The sequence below is a fragment of the Hypanus sabinus genome, chromosome 13, assembly GCF_030144855.1.
Source record: "Hypanus sabinus isolate sHypSab1 chromosome 13, sHypSab1.hap1, whole genome shotgun sequence".
Lineage (NCBI taxonomy): Eukaryota > Metazoa > Chordata > Chondrichthyes > Myliobatiformes > Dasyatidae > Hypanus > Hypanus sabinus.
In genome coordinates, this window is record NC_082718.1 from 32,280,739 (window position 1) to 32,295,842 (window position 15,104).

The window sequence follows — 15,104 nt, forward strand, 5'->3', positions numbered from 1 at the left end:
GAGGTCATGCAACTATACAGGGTACTGGTGAGACCACACCTGGAGTACTGTGTGCACTTCTAGTCTCCATACTTGAGGAAGGATATACTGGCTTTGGAGGCAGTGCAGAGGAGGTTCACCAGGTTGATTCCAGAGATGAAGAGGTTAACCTATGAGGAGAGATTGAGTCGCCTGGGACTATACTCTCTGGAATTCAGAAGAATGAGAGGGGATCTTGTAGAAATATACAAAATTTTGAAAGGGATAGATAAGATAGAAGTAGGAAAGTTGTTTCCATTGGTAGGTGAGACTAGAACTAGGGGACATTGCCTCAAGATTCAGGGGAGAAGATTTAGGACAGAGATGAGGAGAAACTGTTTTTCCCAGAGAGTGGTGAATCTGTGGAATTCTCTGCCCAGGGAAGCAGTTGAGGCTTCTTCACTAAATTTATTTAAGATACAATTAGATAGGTTTTTTCATAGTCGGGGAATTAAGGGTTATAGGGAAAAGGCAGGTAGATAGAGCTGACTTTACTGACAGATCAGCCATAATCTTATTGAATGGCAGGGCAGGCTCAGTGGTCTGGATGGCCTACTCCTGCTCCTATTTCTTATGTTCTTATGAAAGCTATTGAATATTGAAAGGCCTAGATAGAGTGGGTGTGAAGAGGATGTCTCCTGTAGTGGGGGAGTCTAGGACCGGAGGACACAGCCTCACTATTGAAGGATGCCCTTTTAGAACAGAGATGAGAAGTAATTTCTTTAGCCAAAGGGTAGTGAATCTGGGGAATTCATTGTTATGGATGACAATAGACGCCAAGTCATTGGGTACCTTCAGAGTGGAGGTTGATAGGTTCTTGATTAGTTAGGGCGTCAAAGGTTACGGGCAGAAGGCAGGAGATTGGGGTTGAGAGGGATAATACATCAGCCACGACGGAAAGGCAAAGCAGACTCTGGGCTGAAAGGCCTAAGGCTGTTCCTATGCTTTATGGTCCTATGCCACATCTACTTAATTCAGATGATTGAATGGTTGTTTTAACAACTGTAGTCATCTGCTGGACTTCTTTGATTTGGAAGACCTGCTATCTTTTTCAAAATCAGGCCATTCCAGGACTGGTTAGATGAGGCTTTAATTTTTAGTTGTGGTGTTTTCTGATGGTTATGGTGTCATCAATGGGTGGTCAATTGACTTTGTGTACATCTTATCTCCTGTTCTTTCACAGTAACCAATTAACCTCAACTGACAGCTGTAAAATGGCTGGAAGTAAATAAAGATCTCATTAAAATAAAACTTCAGCTCTATTTACATGGTGACATTGGTAAATTTGAGATGGTGACAATAGATCATATTTCTTCAAAAGGAGCCAGTTGTGATGTTGGAGCACCTCAGACCCAGGAGCTACATCTCATGACAGATAAATCCTATTTCTTCTAAAATATCGTTCATATTTATTCTCATTACAGCTACTATGACATTTTGAATTTGTATGGCTGCTTTGTGGAAATATTTTTCTGAATAAAGGGTATGACAGGCTTCTGAAGTAATAGCCATTTTCTCATCTGGTTTGCAAATGCCAAAATGAAATGTCATTAAAGCAGATGATTAGAAAGCTCGCGCTGTGGAGCAGGCTTATTTATTTAGTATAGTTTATTTTATTTAGCGATACAGTGCAGATTAAGCTCTTTTGGTCCTTCAGCGACCCCCAACAACCCTGATTTAATCCTAACCTAATCATGGGACAACTTACAATGACCACAATGACCAAATTAACCTACCCAATATGCTTTTGAACTGTGGGAGGAAATGGCAGCACCCGGGAAAAACCCACACATTTCAAGGTGAGGATGTACAGAGAGACTCCTTACTGAGGATGCTGGGATTGAACTACGAACTCCGATACCCCATGCTAACCGCTACACTAATGTGTCGCCCAAAACGTCACAGGATGCTGATTCTAACTGCTCTTTTGTTAATTTAGCTCTGCCTATGATACAAGAACACGACAGAAAGTCGCTATAAAAAAGCTCTCAAGACCATTTCAGTCTCTGATCCACGCAAGGAGGACCTACCGGGAGCTGAGGCTGTTAAAACACATGAAACATGAAAATGTAAGTCAATTTATGATTACACAATTTGTTAAGTTAATACCATCCAGAGCTTGCTTTCAATGGTGATCAGAAATAGAGGTCCATTTTTAATCCTTACAAATAAAACAAACAGGTTTGACAAATTTCAGCAGAACAATTCTGCTGTGATTCTTTTTGTACCCTCAGTGATTTTATTTACTGATACAACAAAGATTAGGCCCTTCTGGCCCTTTGAGCTACATCGCCCCAGCAACCCCACAACCCCAATTTAACCCTGACCTAATCATAGGACCATTTAAAATGACCAGTTAATCTACCCGGTATGTCTTTGGACTGTGGAAAGAAACCGGAGTACCTAGAGAAGACCCATGCATTCCATGGGAGGAAGTATGGAGACTCCTTACAGAGGAACTCTTTCATCCTATCAAGAAGTGATTTCTTGGGTCTGCAGGAGAAAACCTATTTTTCCAGAGGAACAACTCTGAACGACACCCAGAGCTATAATAGTGTCGTGCTGACCACTACACTACCATGGCGCCCCATGTCGCTTCAACATCACAAATGTTACTCTACAGTATTTGACTCCCTTGAATTAGTCTGCGAGAAGTTTTTTTTTGACAGTTGCTTTGTGGAGAGTTTCATACAATGAAAATACCTAGCTTCAGTCCACGGTTCAAAGTAAATTTATTATCAAAATGCAAATGTGTCACCAACTCTGAGATTCAGTTTCTTGTTGGCATTCACAGTAAACACAAGAATCATAATTGAATCAATGGAAAAACCACATCCAACAGGATGGACAAACAACCAATGTGCAAAACATAACGAACTGCAAATGCAAAAAGAAATAATAATAAATAAATAAATAAGCAATAAATATTGAAAACATGAGACAAAGAGTCCTTGAAAGTGAGTCCATAGGTTGTGAGAACATTTCACTGATGGGGTGAGTGAAGTTGAGTGAAATTATCTCCACTGGTTCAAGAGGGGTAATAACTGTTCCTGAACTTGGTGGTGTGCGTCCTGAGGCTCCTGTACTACCTTCTTGATGGCAGCAGTGAGAAGAGAACATGACCTGGATGGTGATAGTTCTCTGATGGATGCTGCTTTCCTGTGACAGTGCTTTGTGTAGATGTGCTCAATAGTGTCCATTGTTTTCATCTGTGTTAGGAAATTATGGAGACTGCACATCTGTTTTTTTAAGATTAGGCTCTCCATGTGAATCTCAAATTTTGGAAACTGGTCTATTTATACTGAACAATTGATCACTTGGGACAGTTCTAGTTCAGTACCACTGCAGGGTGAGGGAAACTACATGGAAACAGTCCTTTTTGGCAACTGATGTCACATTGATAAAAATACCATTACAGTAAATCATAAACACAAGAAATTCTGCAGATACTGGAAATCCAAAGCAACACACACACAAAATACTGGAGGGGCTTAGCAAGTTAGGCAGCTTCGACGTCAAATAAGCAGTCAATGTTTGGGCCGAGACCCTTCTTCAGAACTGGAAAGGAAGGGGGAAAATGCCAGAATAAAAAGGTGAGGGGAGGGGAAGGAGGACTAGCTGGAAGGTGATAGGTGAAGCCAGTTGGGTAGGAAAGGTAAAGGGCTGGAGAAGAAGCAATTTGATAGGATGAAAGTGGACCTTGGGAGAAAGGGAAGGAGGGGCATAGGCAGGTGAGGAGAAGAGGAGTGAGGCCAAGTGGGGAATAGAAGAAGAGAGGAAAAATTACTAGAAGGAGAAATTGATGTTCATGCCACCAGGTTGGAGGCTACTCAGAAGGAACATGAGGTGTTGCTCCTCCACCCTCATCTAGAAGTAAAGAAGGAGGTGAATGGGAAGGTGTAGCATTCCTGTTGCTTGTGGGGATAAGCAGGAGAGAGATTAGTGGCTAGGGTCACTCCCACTGGAATGACCTTTTAAAAGCCTTTTCTAGTTGCACCATAGCATGAATATGTCTCTGAAAAGTACAAGGGATAGAATAGGCCAAAAATAGGTTTTCTCCTGCAGACCCAAGAAATCACTTCAGCTTTGCTTTGTGTTGGGTTAGCTTTGTCTTAAGTCAGAGTGGACTGGAGGCAGGTTTAGAAAAGTGGAATACAGCTGAAATTCCTTCGAATTACTATTTTAGTGCATGGTGCTGCCGAGTAAGATTGGGATCAGACACAACTGTTCATAGCTTGTTAAATAGTTGTGTTGAACATGTGAATGGTGGCTGCTGAGATCCACGGGTTTTTCCCTGTAAGTAATTTCCATCAGGAACTAAGATACCTGCATTTTGGGAAATGCTGTGATGTGCTATTCAACGCAAACCAGGAATGTCTCAGACCTGGGTAGCTGGAACTTAGATAAAGCAATGCTAGGAACTGTACAGGTGGTCTTAATGCACCTAAAAGGTGACTGACCTTGCAGGCACTCTTGTGGACTGTCGGGCAAGTGCTGAGAAGTGGAACTGTTTCCATTGGAGCACACCTCACTTTGACCCTCTGGTCCCAAGAATGAATGCAAGAAGTTGTTACTGCCTACACTTGTGGAAAAAATATTAAATATCAACTGGAAATGTCAGCATTTGCACCTGTTTTGTGCAGAAATCACTTATGAAGCATTTGGTGCATATTTTATTGTGTATGCACCCAATTCAAAGCCCACAGGAAATTGGACTGGGCACCTTCTATTTATGTTTCACCACTGATGAGGGTTTCATTTCCTTGTCATACTTGTGGCCTTGTCAACCAGTACAGTTCTAACTTAGCAGCAGAAATTGGATTAGTTGGTTGTCAACCAGTAATTTGCTTCTTGTTACGCCCGCTGGAGTTTAGGTGCGCACTGAAGGTCCTCTATCTCTGTCCTTGTCCAAGCCAATTTTGGACTTGGTCTTGGAGGAGTTCAGGGCTTTCTTCGTCTTTCCTCTTCCCCTCAGTTTTCACTACTATCAGCCATGCATGTCCCAGGTGGAGACTCAGGAATACCATCACACTCAAGTGTTGAAGGCTTGTTCATTGCTGTTTCCATAACAGTTTTCTTTGACGAGTCAGGGTTATTAGCCCTGAGCTGAACCTCTGAACATGGAGGACCGGTGGAGTTGGTCCTCAACATTTGACCTGTTTGGCATGGGTGACCCTATGAAGAGTAAGAGCATAAAGCTTTAATCTGGCCAACATAGGCTCTCCGGGTCATTGAGGCACACGAGCCTCCAAACCATGGTAAGGTTGTGATCCTCTTGGAGGGTCAACTATTAAAGCAAAGAACAAATCTCACAGCAATTGTGGACCAATACATGAATTGCATGTCCCCTGCTGTAGAGTTGATTTTATAATCACCAAAGTTCCAGGTTCTTCCCCTTTGCAGAGCAGCAGTACTGATGAAGACTACAGCACCTGTATCATCTTCTTCCTTAGGAGCTTGTGTAGATTTGGCATGACATCTAAAACTTCGACTAACTTCTATAGATGCACAGTGGAGAGTATCCTGACTGGCTGAACTATGGCTTGGTAATGAATCAGCAATGCTCAGGAATGGAAAGCTTCCAAAAGCTGGTGGATACAACCCAGTCCATCACAGACAAAGCTCTCTCCACCACTGAGCACATCTACCAGGAGCACTGTCATAGGAAAGCAGCATCCATCATCAGGGACCCCCATCATCCAAGCATGTTCTCTTCTTGCTATGACCATTGGGTAGGCAGGTTCAGGAGCCTTGGGTCTCATCCCACCAGGTTCAGGAACAGTTATTATCCTACAACCATCAGGCTCTTGAACCAGCATGGACAACTTCACTCACCTCAAGAGTGAACTAATTCCACAGCCTGCAGACTCACCTTCAAGGACTCTACAATTCTGTATTATTTATTTACTAATTTTTGTTATTGGCACAACTTGTCATCTTTTGCACATTGGCTGTACTTTGGTTATACTATTTTATGAATTATATTGTACTTTATTTTCCTGTAAATGTCTGCAGAAAAATGAATCTCTGGGTTTTATATGGTGACTAATATGTACTCCGATAATAAATTTGCTTTGAACTTTGGAATTTGACCTCCAGATGTTGCAACCTGCAGACCCAATGTTAGCTATGGCTGCACATATCTCCCTAACTCTGCACTTCGGGTATGCTACACCAATCCATCATAGCTTGCAGCTCGCCTGAGCCTCTCCAAGGCATGGAGATGCTCCATCATACCTCACTATGTTGCTTAATCCTTCCTCCACAATTTTCCCCTCCCCATTGCTTTCTCTCCTTCCTCCCTATCTTGCTATATGTCCATGGCAGCTAGTAAAAGATGGTGTACAATGACTTCAGCAACCAACTGCTTTTGAAAGTGCAACTCACATTCTTCTCCTTCTAAACACATCATCAATTTCCACAGTGCGATTTTGGGTCAGTCCCCAAACTAAAATTTGGGTACAGGAAAGCTCCCATTGATCAAAAATGGGGGAAATTTAATTTCTTAACATACATTTATGAAAACGTATTTATCTCATTGTTCTAAATGTTATTGCTCCAGAGCTTTGAATTAGCGTATCACAACCATTTGATCACTTCTAAATAAGAAGACCAAACGACTTGTTTCCAAATGAGGAAATACTGCATTATTTTTGTCTTCAGTAGAGTTATAAAGATGTTTCTAAGGAGAATTATGCAGTATGACTCAGTGATGATAAGTTTCCTGGTTGCTTTTCACACATTTTAATATAACTACTCTCTGTGGAGATACGTCTCTACCAAAGGAGGTGTAAGGTGCCCCTTCCCTCCACTAGCCTGCAGGTCACACTTGGGCAAGGTGTAGCATCTGCTTAGCCCTTCTGATCAGGGTCATGTGAAGCCATGGGAGAAGATGGTGGATGGTTATATGAGCAGCTGGTGCGTATCACAAGTTCTGGTCATGTGACCACTGATGCCAGGCAGACAATCTCTGAAGAGTGTTGATAATGGCTGGGGTCACCCATCTTGTAAGGACACTGCCCAGAAGAAGGCATACCCCGGGCTCCCCTCCCTTTACCCTTTCTCCCATTGTCCACTCTCCCCTCCTATCATCTTCCGGCCAGCCTTTTTTCCTTCCCTCCCACCTTCTAAATCAGGCATCTCACCCTTTCCCCCTCAGTCCTGATGAAGGGTCTTGGCCCAAAACGCTGACTGTTTATTTATTTCCATAAATGCTGCCTGAGCTGCTAAGTTCCTGCAGCATTCAGGAGCATGATTCTGCAGAAAAATTTGTCAAGGATAATCATGGTCTTGGAAGGACCATGGTTGCCCATGTCATATGACACAGCACATAATGATGACTCTCATTTCATGAAAAAGTATTTCATAATATAAATGTGTCCACTGCAAGATTAATCTGCCTCCTTGATGATATCTTAATTGTTCAGTGAATGTCTCACAAATGGGTGTTATAATTTCACATCCCTGTGCTTGAAAACTGCTAAATCTAAGCCATTATTCCATAAACGGTATTAATCTGCTGATTTCTTTTAGGTAATCGGATTGTTAGATGTTTTTACACCAGCACTTACATTGGAGAACTTCCGTGAAGTGTAAGTAGAACACGATTTTAAAAAGACTGTGGTGAAGAATCCTCCTGTTCCATATTTGCAACTCATTAGTTTCTAGGTGACAGGTTCTGCAATCCTCTTCGGCAGGTCAGAAGGAAGTCTGCCTCCTGAGAATGACTCACGATTGGTTCTAAAATAAAGCTAGAAGAGTTTATAATAGAATTGTGCATAATTCTGTGGGGGTTTTTTTTTTGCTACAGTGAGGTTGTATAAGGCTTTGGTGAGGCCGAATTTGGAGTATTGTGTACAGTTTTGATCACCGAATTACAGGAAGGATATTAAGGAGATTGAAAGAGTGCAGAGAAGGTTTACAAGGATGTTGCCGGGACTTGAGAAACTGAGTTACAGAGAAAGGTTGAATAGGTTAGGACTTTATTCCCTGGAGTGTAGAAGAATGAGGGGAGACTTGATAGAGCTCTTTAAAATTATGATGGGTATAGATAGAGTGAATGCAAGCAGGCTTTTTCCACTGAGGCTAGGGGAGGAAAAAAAAAGGACATGGGTTAAGGGTGAAGGGGGAAAAGTTTAAAGGGAACATTGGGGGGGGGCTTCTTCATACAGAGTGGTGGGAGTGTGGAATGAGCTGCCAGATGAAGTTGTAAATGCGGGCTCACTTTTAACATTTAAGAAAAACTTGGACAGGTACATGGATGAGAGGTACATGGAGGAATATGGGCCAGGTGTAGGTCAGTGGGACTAGGCAGAAAAATGGTTCGGCACAGCCAAGAAGGGCCGAAGGCCCTGTTTCTGTGCTGTAATGTTCTGTGGTTCTATGGAAGAACAAGTCATAATCTTGTTTAGTTATTTTGGTTGTGTTGTATTGAATCCTCAGAGGACTGCTTGTGGAATGTAGGTGAAATATCAACATTGGAGACAGGTGGAACTCATCCTGTCTGATAGAAGATGAGAGTGGACCATGGGAGAAAGGGGAGAAAGGGAAGAAGGAGGGGCACTAAGGGGAGGTGATAAGCAGGTGGGAAGAGGTAAGAGGCCTGAGTGGGGGTAATAGAAGAAGAGGGAATGGGGAGAGAATAAAATTTACTGGAAGGAGAAATTGATGTGCGTGCCATCATGCTGGAGGCTACGTAGACGGAATATGAGGTGTTGCTCCTCCACCCTGAGAGTGGCCTTATCATGGCAAAAGAGGCGGCCGTATACCAACATGGAAATAGGATTAGGAATTTAAATGTTTGGCCACCAGGAAACTCTGCTTATGGTGGATGGAGTGAAGGTGCTCAACAAGGCGGCCCCACAATTTTGACAGGTCTCACCAATGTAGAGGAGGCCACATTGGGGTCACCAGATAAAAAAGACGGATTTACAGGTGAAGTGTTGTCTCAGCTGGCAGGGCTGTTCGGGGCCCTGAATAGAGATGAGGGAGGAGGTGAATGGGCATACACAGCATTTCTGACACTCGCAGGGGTATGGGCCAGGAGGGAGAATAGAGGGGAAGGACAAATGGACAGGGGAATCACAGAGAAATTAATCCCTGTTGAAAGTGGAGGGAGAGGCAAAGATCATCCTCACTTGTTTGCTCCTTTTTGGAAAGCATTTGCAATTCATAAATTATCTGATTGTTTTTGGGGATGATACAATGCTAACATTCTTTTTGATGGGTCTCTATCAGTGAATGATTTAATGTTCAATTGTAAATAATGAATATCTACAATTGAATGTCAAATCAGTGAATTTCTGATGGTTCACTAACATAATTTCAGTTTGTTACTTTTATAAATAACAGTAAAGTGGAATTTAGAGGAAGTATGGATGTCAGTTTATTCAGGTCTTGTATTCTTCAAGATTCGAGATTGTTTAATGTCATTTTCTTTATCCAAGTGTAAGAAGAACGAAATAATTGTTACTCCGGATCTGATACAGCACAAAGATAAATAATAATAAAAAACAACAATAATAAAATATAAAACACAATAAAATAAATACATAAGATAGCTTATATACATACAGTACTGTGCAAAAGTCTTAGACACATATCTTTAGCTAAGGTGCCTAACACTTTTGCACAGTACTGTATCTGTCAATGTGGAGTGGAGAGCAACTTTGTAAATCTGGCGGGAGCAAAGGATGTTGGGAGTGGCGAAGGTGGACCGCTGCCGGAGGGATGTGGAACAGGTGGCAGAGAAGGAGTGCCAGGGTGAAGACACACCCAGCCCTGAGCCACCATGCAAGGTCAGTTGATTCCAAACAATTGGTAAATGTCTCTCTGGCGCTTCCCGCTCTCTCCCCTCTCCCTTTTCCCAACCATGACTCCCCTCTCCCTGCCCCCTTCCCATTCTCAGTCCACAATAGAGACCCATATCAGAATCAGGTTTATCGTCACTCACATTTGCTTTTTTTTTTGTGGCAGCAGTACGGTGCAATACATAAAATTTACTACAGTACTGTGCAAAAGTCTTAAGTACCCTAGCTACATATATGGTATATGTGCCTGAGACTTTTGCATGGGACCGTACATCGATTGTAAGTCCATAAAGTGATGCTAGCCTGTATGTAAGAGACTGACAGGAAATAATAAAGTATTGGTGGGGTTAGTGGGTGAAGGTGTTGATCAGTCTTATTGATTAGGGTAAGCTCACAAACATGAGAAAATGTTGGAAATCCAAAGCAACGCACACAGAATACTGGAGGAATTCAGAAGGTCAGGCAGCATCTGTGGAAAAGAATAAGCAGTCGACATTTTGGGCTGAGACCCTTCTTCAGGACTGAAAAGGAAAGGGGAAGATGCCAGAATAAAAAGGTGGGGGGAGGGGAAAGAGGCTGGCTGCAAGGTGATAGGTGAAGCCAGGTGGGTGGGAAAGGTCAAGGGCTGGAGAGGAGAGGAGAATGGACCATAGGGAAAAAAGGGAAGAGTTGGGAACTGGGGGAGGTGATAGGAAGGTGAGAAGAAGTGAACGATCAGAGTAGGGAATGAAGGAAGAGTCCGGGGAATATGTTCACTGGAAGGAGCAATCAATATTCATGCCGTCAGCTTGGGTACCCAGATGGAATGTAAGGTGGTTGAAGGGTTTATTCCATTTCTAGGATTGTTTCTTGGTTAAAAGCTGGAGCTGCAAAACATAGAATCTCAAGCTCAGTTCACCATTCAATAGATTACTCATTGACAGCCTTGAATTTATCTGCCCGCTCTAATCCTCACATCATCCAATTTCCTTGGCTTTCAAAAACAATTACTTTAGTCCTTGAAGAATTACTGTTGTTGGAGCATTCAGGGCCAGAGAATTTCAAGATTTACAACCACAGCATGAAGAATTTTCTCGTTATCTCAGTCCTAAATAGTGGCCCCCTTTTCTGGAAATAATGCTCCTTTGTTCTGGATTCAGTGTCTGTGCATCTACACTGTGAATCCTTCCCCGCTTTGGCCTCCGGCAGAATATACTCTCAAAAGCAGTGGATTTTACTGCTCTGTGGTAAATGGGATGTATCAAAGCTGCTCATGGTTCCCTTTTGTTAATTAAGTTTGTTAATTAAAATTCGCAGAGCACTTTGTATTTCATGTAGACAATGTTCTGGTGAAACTCATTTCTTCCCTTTGAAATTGAAGTATAAAACCTGTGATGTCAGCGAAGCTTTCAATACTGTTAGAACCTCTCGCACTGTAAAACCTCATTCACCACCTCCTCCGCATTTTTTCCCCACCTGCTCTGCTGCTCTCTCATCCCCCAGATCAGGCAGGCAGATTAGACCACCTATGGAAAAGCAGTCCAGAACCAGCAAGAAGTCTGGCAGCTGAATTGTGACTTCTGTTAAGATCAAGAGAAAATAGACAAATAAAAGCAGCCAGAAATGCATGAAACCCTAAAGTCATATTTACTGAGGTATTCTTGCTGGGATAATTTTGATTATTATCACCAGGAGTCATTCAGTGAACTTATCTTGTGGTGAATCAGAAAGCAACAAGGGGTTGATTCTTAGATAATCTGTATGCTGAACAATTTGTTTTTTTTACTGTTTTGTGTACCTGGGTACTGACCTTAGGACATGATCCAGAAAGGTGGGAGGTGTATTTCTGCTACCGTGTGTGTGTGTGGACTTGGAAGCATCTATTTTGCAATTGTGGAGCAGGCGAGGTCTGTGGAAGTTTCTTCACATTTTATCAAACTGTAATTCCACCTTTTGTCAAAGAGGAAGAATTGATGCTGGAGTGTTGGGATTTGTGTGGACATAAATTGACATAGGGATTAATAATGGAAGTATAAAGACAAAAAGGTTTTCACAGCCTGGGATAAGCTCCCACTACTTATTAAATGCTCCCAGTGGTGCGCGTCTCAAATAGCCTCTGACAACTAAGTCTGGCATTTGGCATTTGCGTGTGACTTAGTTACTAAGCCCAGTGAAACTATTACTACTGACAGGACAAGGGGCAAAGGTGAGTTACTGGTGCCTTAAAACCAGTTGCTTTGGGCAGGTGGGCTTGTCAGCCGAGGTTGGCAGGTCAGCTAGAAGGGAAGCTCTGATCTCAAACCTCTGCTGCCTTGTTGCTATATGCACTCATGGGGATGGATCCTGGAGTTAAACCCTAAGGGAAAAATCTGGTTGGAGTCGCTGAGCCAGTTCTACGTTGAGTTCAACACTGACTCACAACAACGCTGGTTTCAAACTATGTCGGTGTCTGCCATTCCTTTGGATTCATCAGCTGCATGGAAAGTGGAAGCTTGCTACATGGGCAACAGCTTACTGTCTATATTTTAGAGCTCTGGCTGGCATACTGGCTAGGACACAGCATCCATGCTCAACTCTGATCAGTAAAGACGAAGTATATGGTTTCAAAATGGGCTGAGTGATATCTAAACCATCTGGTTCACTTATCACCCATTGTTCTAACATGCAGCACTTGTAGCCTGAGTCCCAATGTGCAGGCCAAGATAAAGGTTTGACTAGAAGTAGAAAAAGCCTCTTGCTTCTGGATGCATCTTTATCCTTTGACCTGTTTATCATTGGAGAGAGAGGGAGAGAGAGAGAGAGACACACACACACACACACACACACACACACACACACACACACACACACACCCCCCCCCCCGTGCAAAAGTCTTAGGCACATGTTTTTAAAGCAAAGGTTGGCAGGGTGGAGATATATCTCTACCAAAGGAGTAAAGGGCTCCTTCCCTCCAGTAGCCTGGAGGTCCCCCTTGGACAAGGTGTAGCTCCTGCTTAGCACCCCTCTTTCTCTTCCCCCCCCCCCCCCGCACCCCTGATCAGGGTCACGTGAAGCCATGAGAGCGGGTGGTGGATGGTCGTATGAGCAGATGATGCACATCACAAGTCCTGGTTATGTGACCACAGATGCCAGGCGGACGATCTCTGAAGAATATTGATGATGGCTGGGGTCACCCGTCTTGTAAAGACACTGCCCAGAAGTAAAAAATGGCAAACCATTTCTGTGGAACAACTTGTCAGGAACAATCACTATAATGGAAAGACCATGATCGTCCACGCCATACGACACAACACATAACGATGATAATGAAAGGGATCCTGGACACAAGATTCTGCAGATGCTGGAAATCCTGAGCAACACACACAAAATGCTGGAGGAACTCAGCAGGTCAGGCAGCATCTACGGAAAAGTGTAAACTGTCGACATTTCAGGCCGAGACCCTTCATCAGGACTGGAAAAAAGATGAGAAGTTAGAGCGAAAAGGTGGGGGGGAGGGGAGGAAGAAGTAGAAGGTAGTAAGTGACAGTTCAAACCAGGAGAGGAGGAGGGGCTGTTGACTGGTGAAGATTTACTATAATAAGCAGTAAAAAAAAATGAAATCAGTATCTGGTGTGACCACCCTTTGCCTTTAAAACTGCATCAATTCTCTTGGGTACACTATTGTGCAGTTTTATCAGAAAATTGGCTGGTAGGTTGTTCCAAGCATCTTGGAGAACTTGTGTAGACTTTGGCTGTCTCACTTGCTTCTATCTCTCCAGGTAGTCCCAGAAAGCCTCAATGATGTTGAAATCAAGGCTCTGTGGAAACAGTATCAGGTGTCTAAGACTTTTGCCCAGCACTATATTTATTGATTCAGCACAGAGTAGGCCCTTCTGGTCTTTTGAGCCACACTACCCCAGCAACCCTCTATAACCCCTCAATTGATGGGACAATTTACCATGACCAATGAACCTACCCAGTATGTCTTTGGACTGTGGGGGGGGAAACCGGAGCACCCAGAAAAAAAAACACCCAAGGATTCCACGGGGAGGATGTACAAAGACTCATTACATTGGACACAAGGATTGAACTCTGAACTCTGATACCCTGAGGTGTAATAATGTTGCGCTAACCACTATATTACCTATTTCAGTTCCTCCTGAGAGTTCCTTTCCACCTTTCCTGCCCTCTCTTATCTCTCATGTCAGACAAACAGATTAGATCAGCTATGGAAATGCAATCCAGCACCAGCGAAAAGGCTTGCAACTGAATTGTGATTTCCGTCAAGACTACAGACAGTAGATGAATGTAAACAGCCAGAAATGCATTAAACTCTAAAAGGAGTAAGCATGAACTTTTCCAACAGCAGAGGCAGGTACGGCAGGGGGAACTGTCAGGTTAGGACAGGGGTCAGCAACCTTTACCACTGAAAGAGCCACTTGGACCCGTTTCCCACAGAAAAGAAAACACTGGGAGCCGCAAAACCCGTTTGACATTTAAAATGAAATAACACTGCATACAACGTTTTGTTTTGCCTTTATGCTATGTATAAACAAACTATAATGTGTTGCATTTATGAAATTGATGAACTCCTGCAGAGAAAACGAAATTACATTTCTGCATGCAACAAAAACATTTTGAACTCCGAAAAAAAGACGTTGGGTTGAAGGTTACTTTTAAGTAAAATACTCAACATCTATTTGAGTCCTTCTTGTATTTATGAAAAACGCCAAACTTAAATTTGCCGCCAGCAGCAAACCAAAAATAACGTCAGCCAGCTGTCAACCTGAAAAATAAAAGGACTATTTCACTGAACAATGAAAACATATAAATATACGTAAAATAATAGGCAATTAAAATATTTATCATGCTTGGTCAGGTTGACTCACACCTGACAATGCAGTCGTATTCAGTAGGGATGGATTGATGCTTAGGGGAGTGACCGGGAAGGATAATGTGTTTTTTTTCCTCTCTGAACTCACAGAAGCGTTTCCCAAACGATGTTTGCATTGCGATGATTGCAGAATGTAAATACTCCGAATTTATCATGTCGTGACCTTGTTTGAACTCTCTCAAATTGGGGAAGTGAGACAATGTGCCTTTCTGTAAATCTCTGGCAAGCGCTGTCAACTTGCGCTCGAATGCCAAAACATCCTCCAACATGTGCAGGGCTGTATGTCCTTACCCCTGAAGAGCTGTGTTCAGCGTGTTCAGGTGCGCTGTCATGTCTACCATGAAGTATAGCTTTTCCAGCCACTCTGGCTGTTCCAGCTCAGGAAAGGTGAGCCCTTTGCTGCCCAGGAAAGTTTTCACTTCTTC

At 42.9% G+C, this 15,104-nt stretch overlaps 1 protein-coding gene across 1 annotated transcript in view; it reads left to right on the forward strand.

Moving 5' to 3' along the window:
- LOC132403762 (mitogen-activated protein kinase 11-like) overlaps positions 1–15,104 on the forward strand; it is a 77,065-nt gene that overhangs the window by 25,188 nt on the left and 36,773 nt on the right. Inside the window, exons 2-3 of the mRNA XM_059987430.1 lie at positions 1,958–2,087; positions 7,552–7,610. Coding sequence (XP_059843413.1) covers positions 1,958–2,087; positions 7,552–7,610 — 189 coding nt within the window. The remainder of the gene's footprint in view (positions 1–1,957; positions 2,088–7,551; positions 7,611–15,104) is intronic.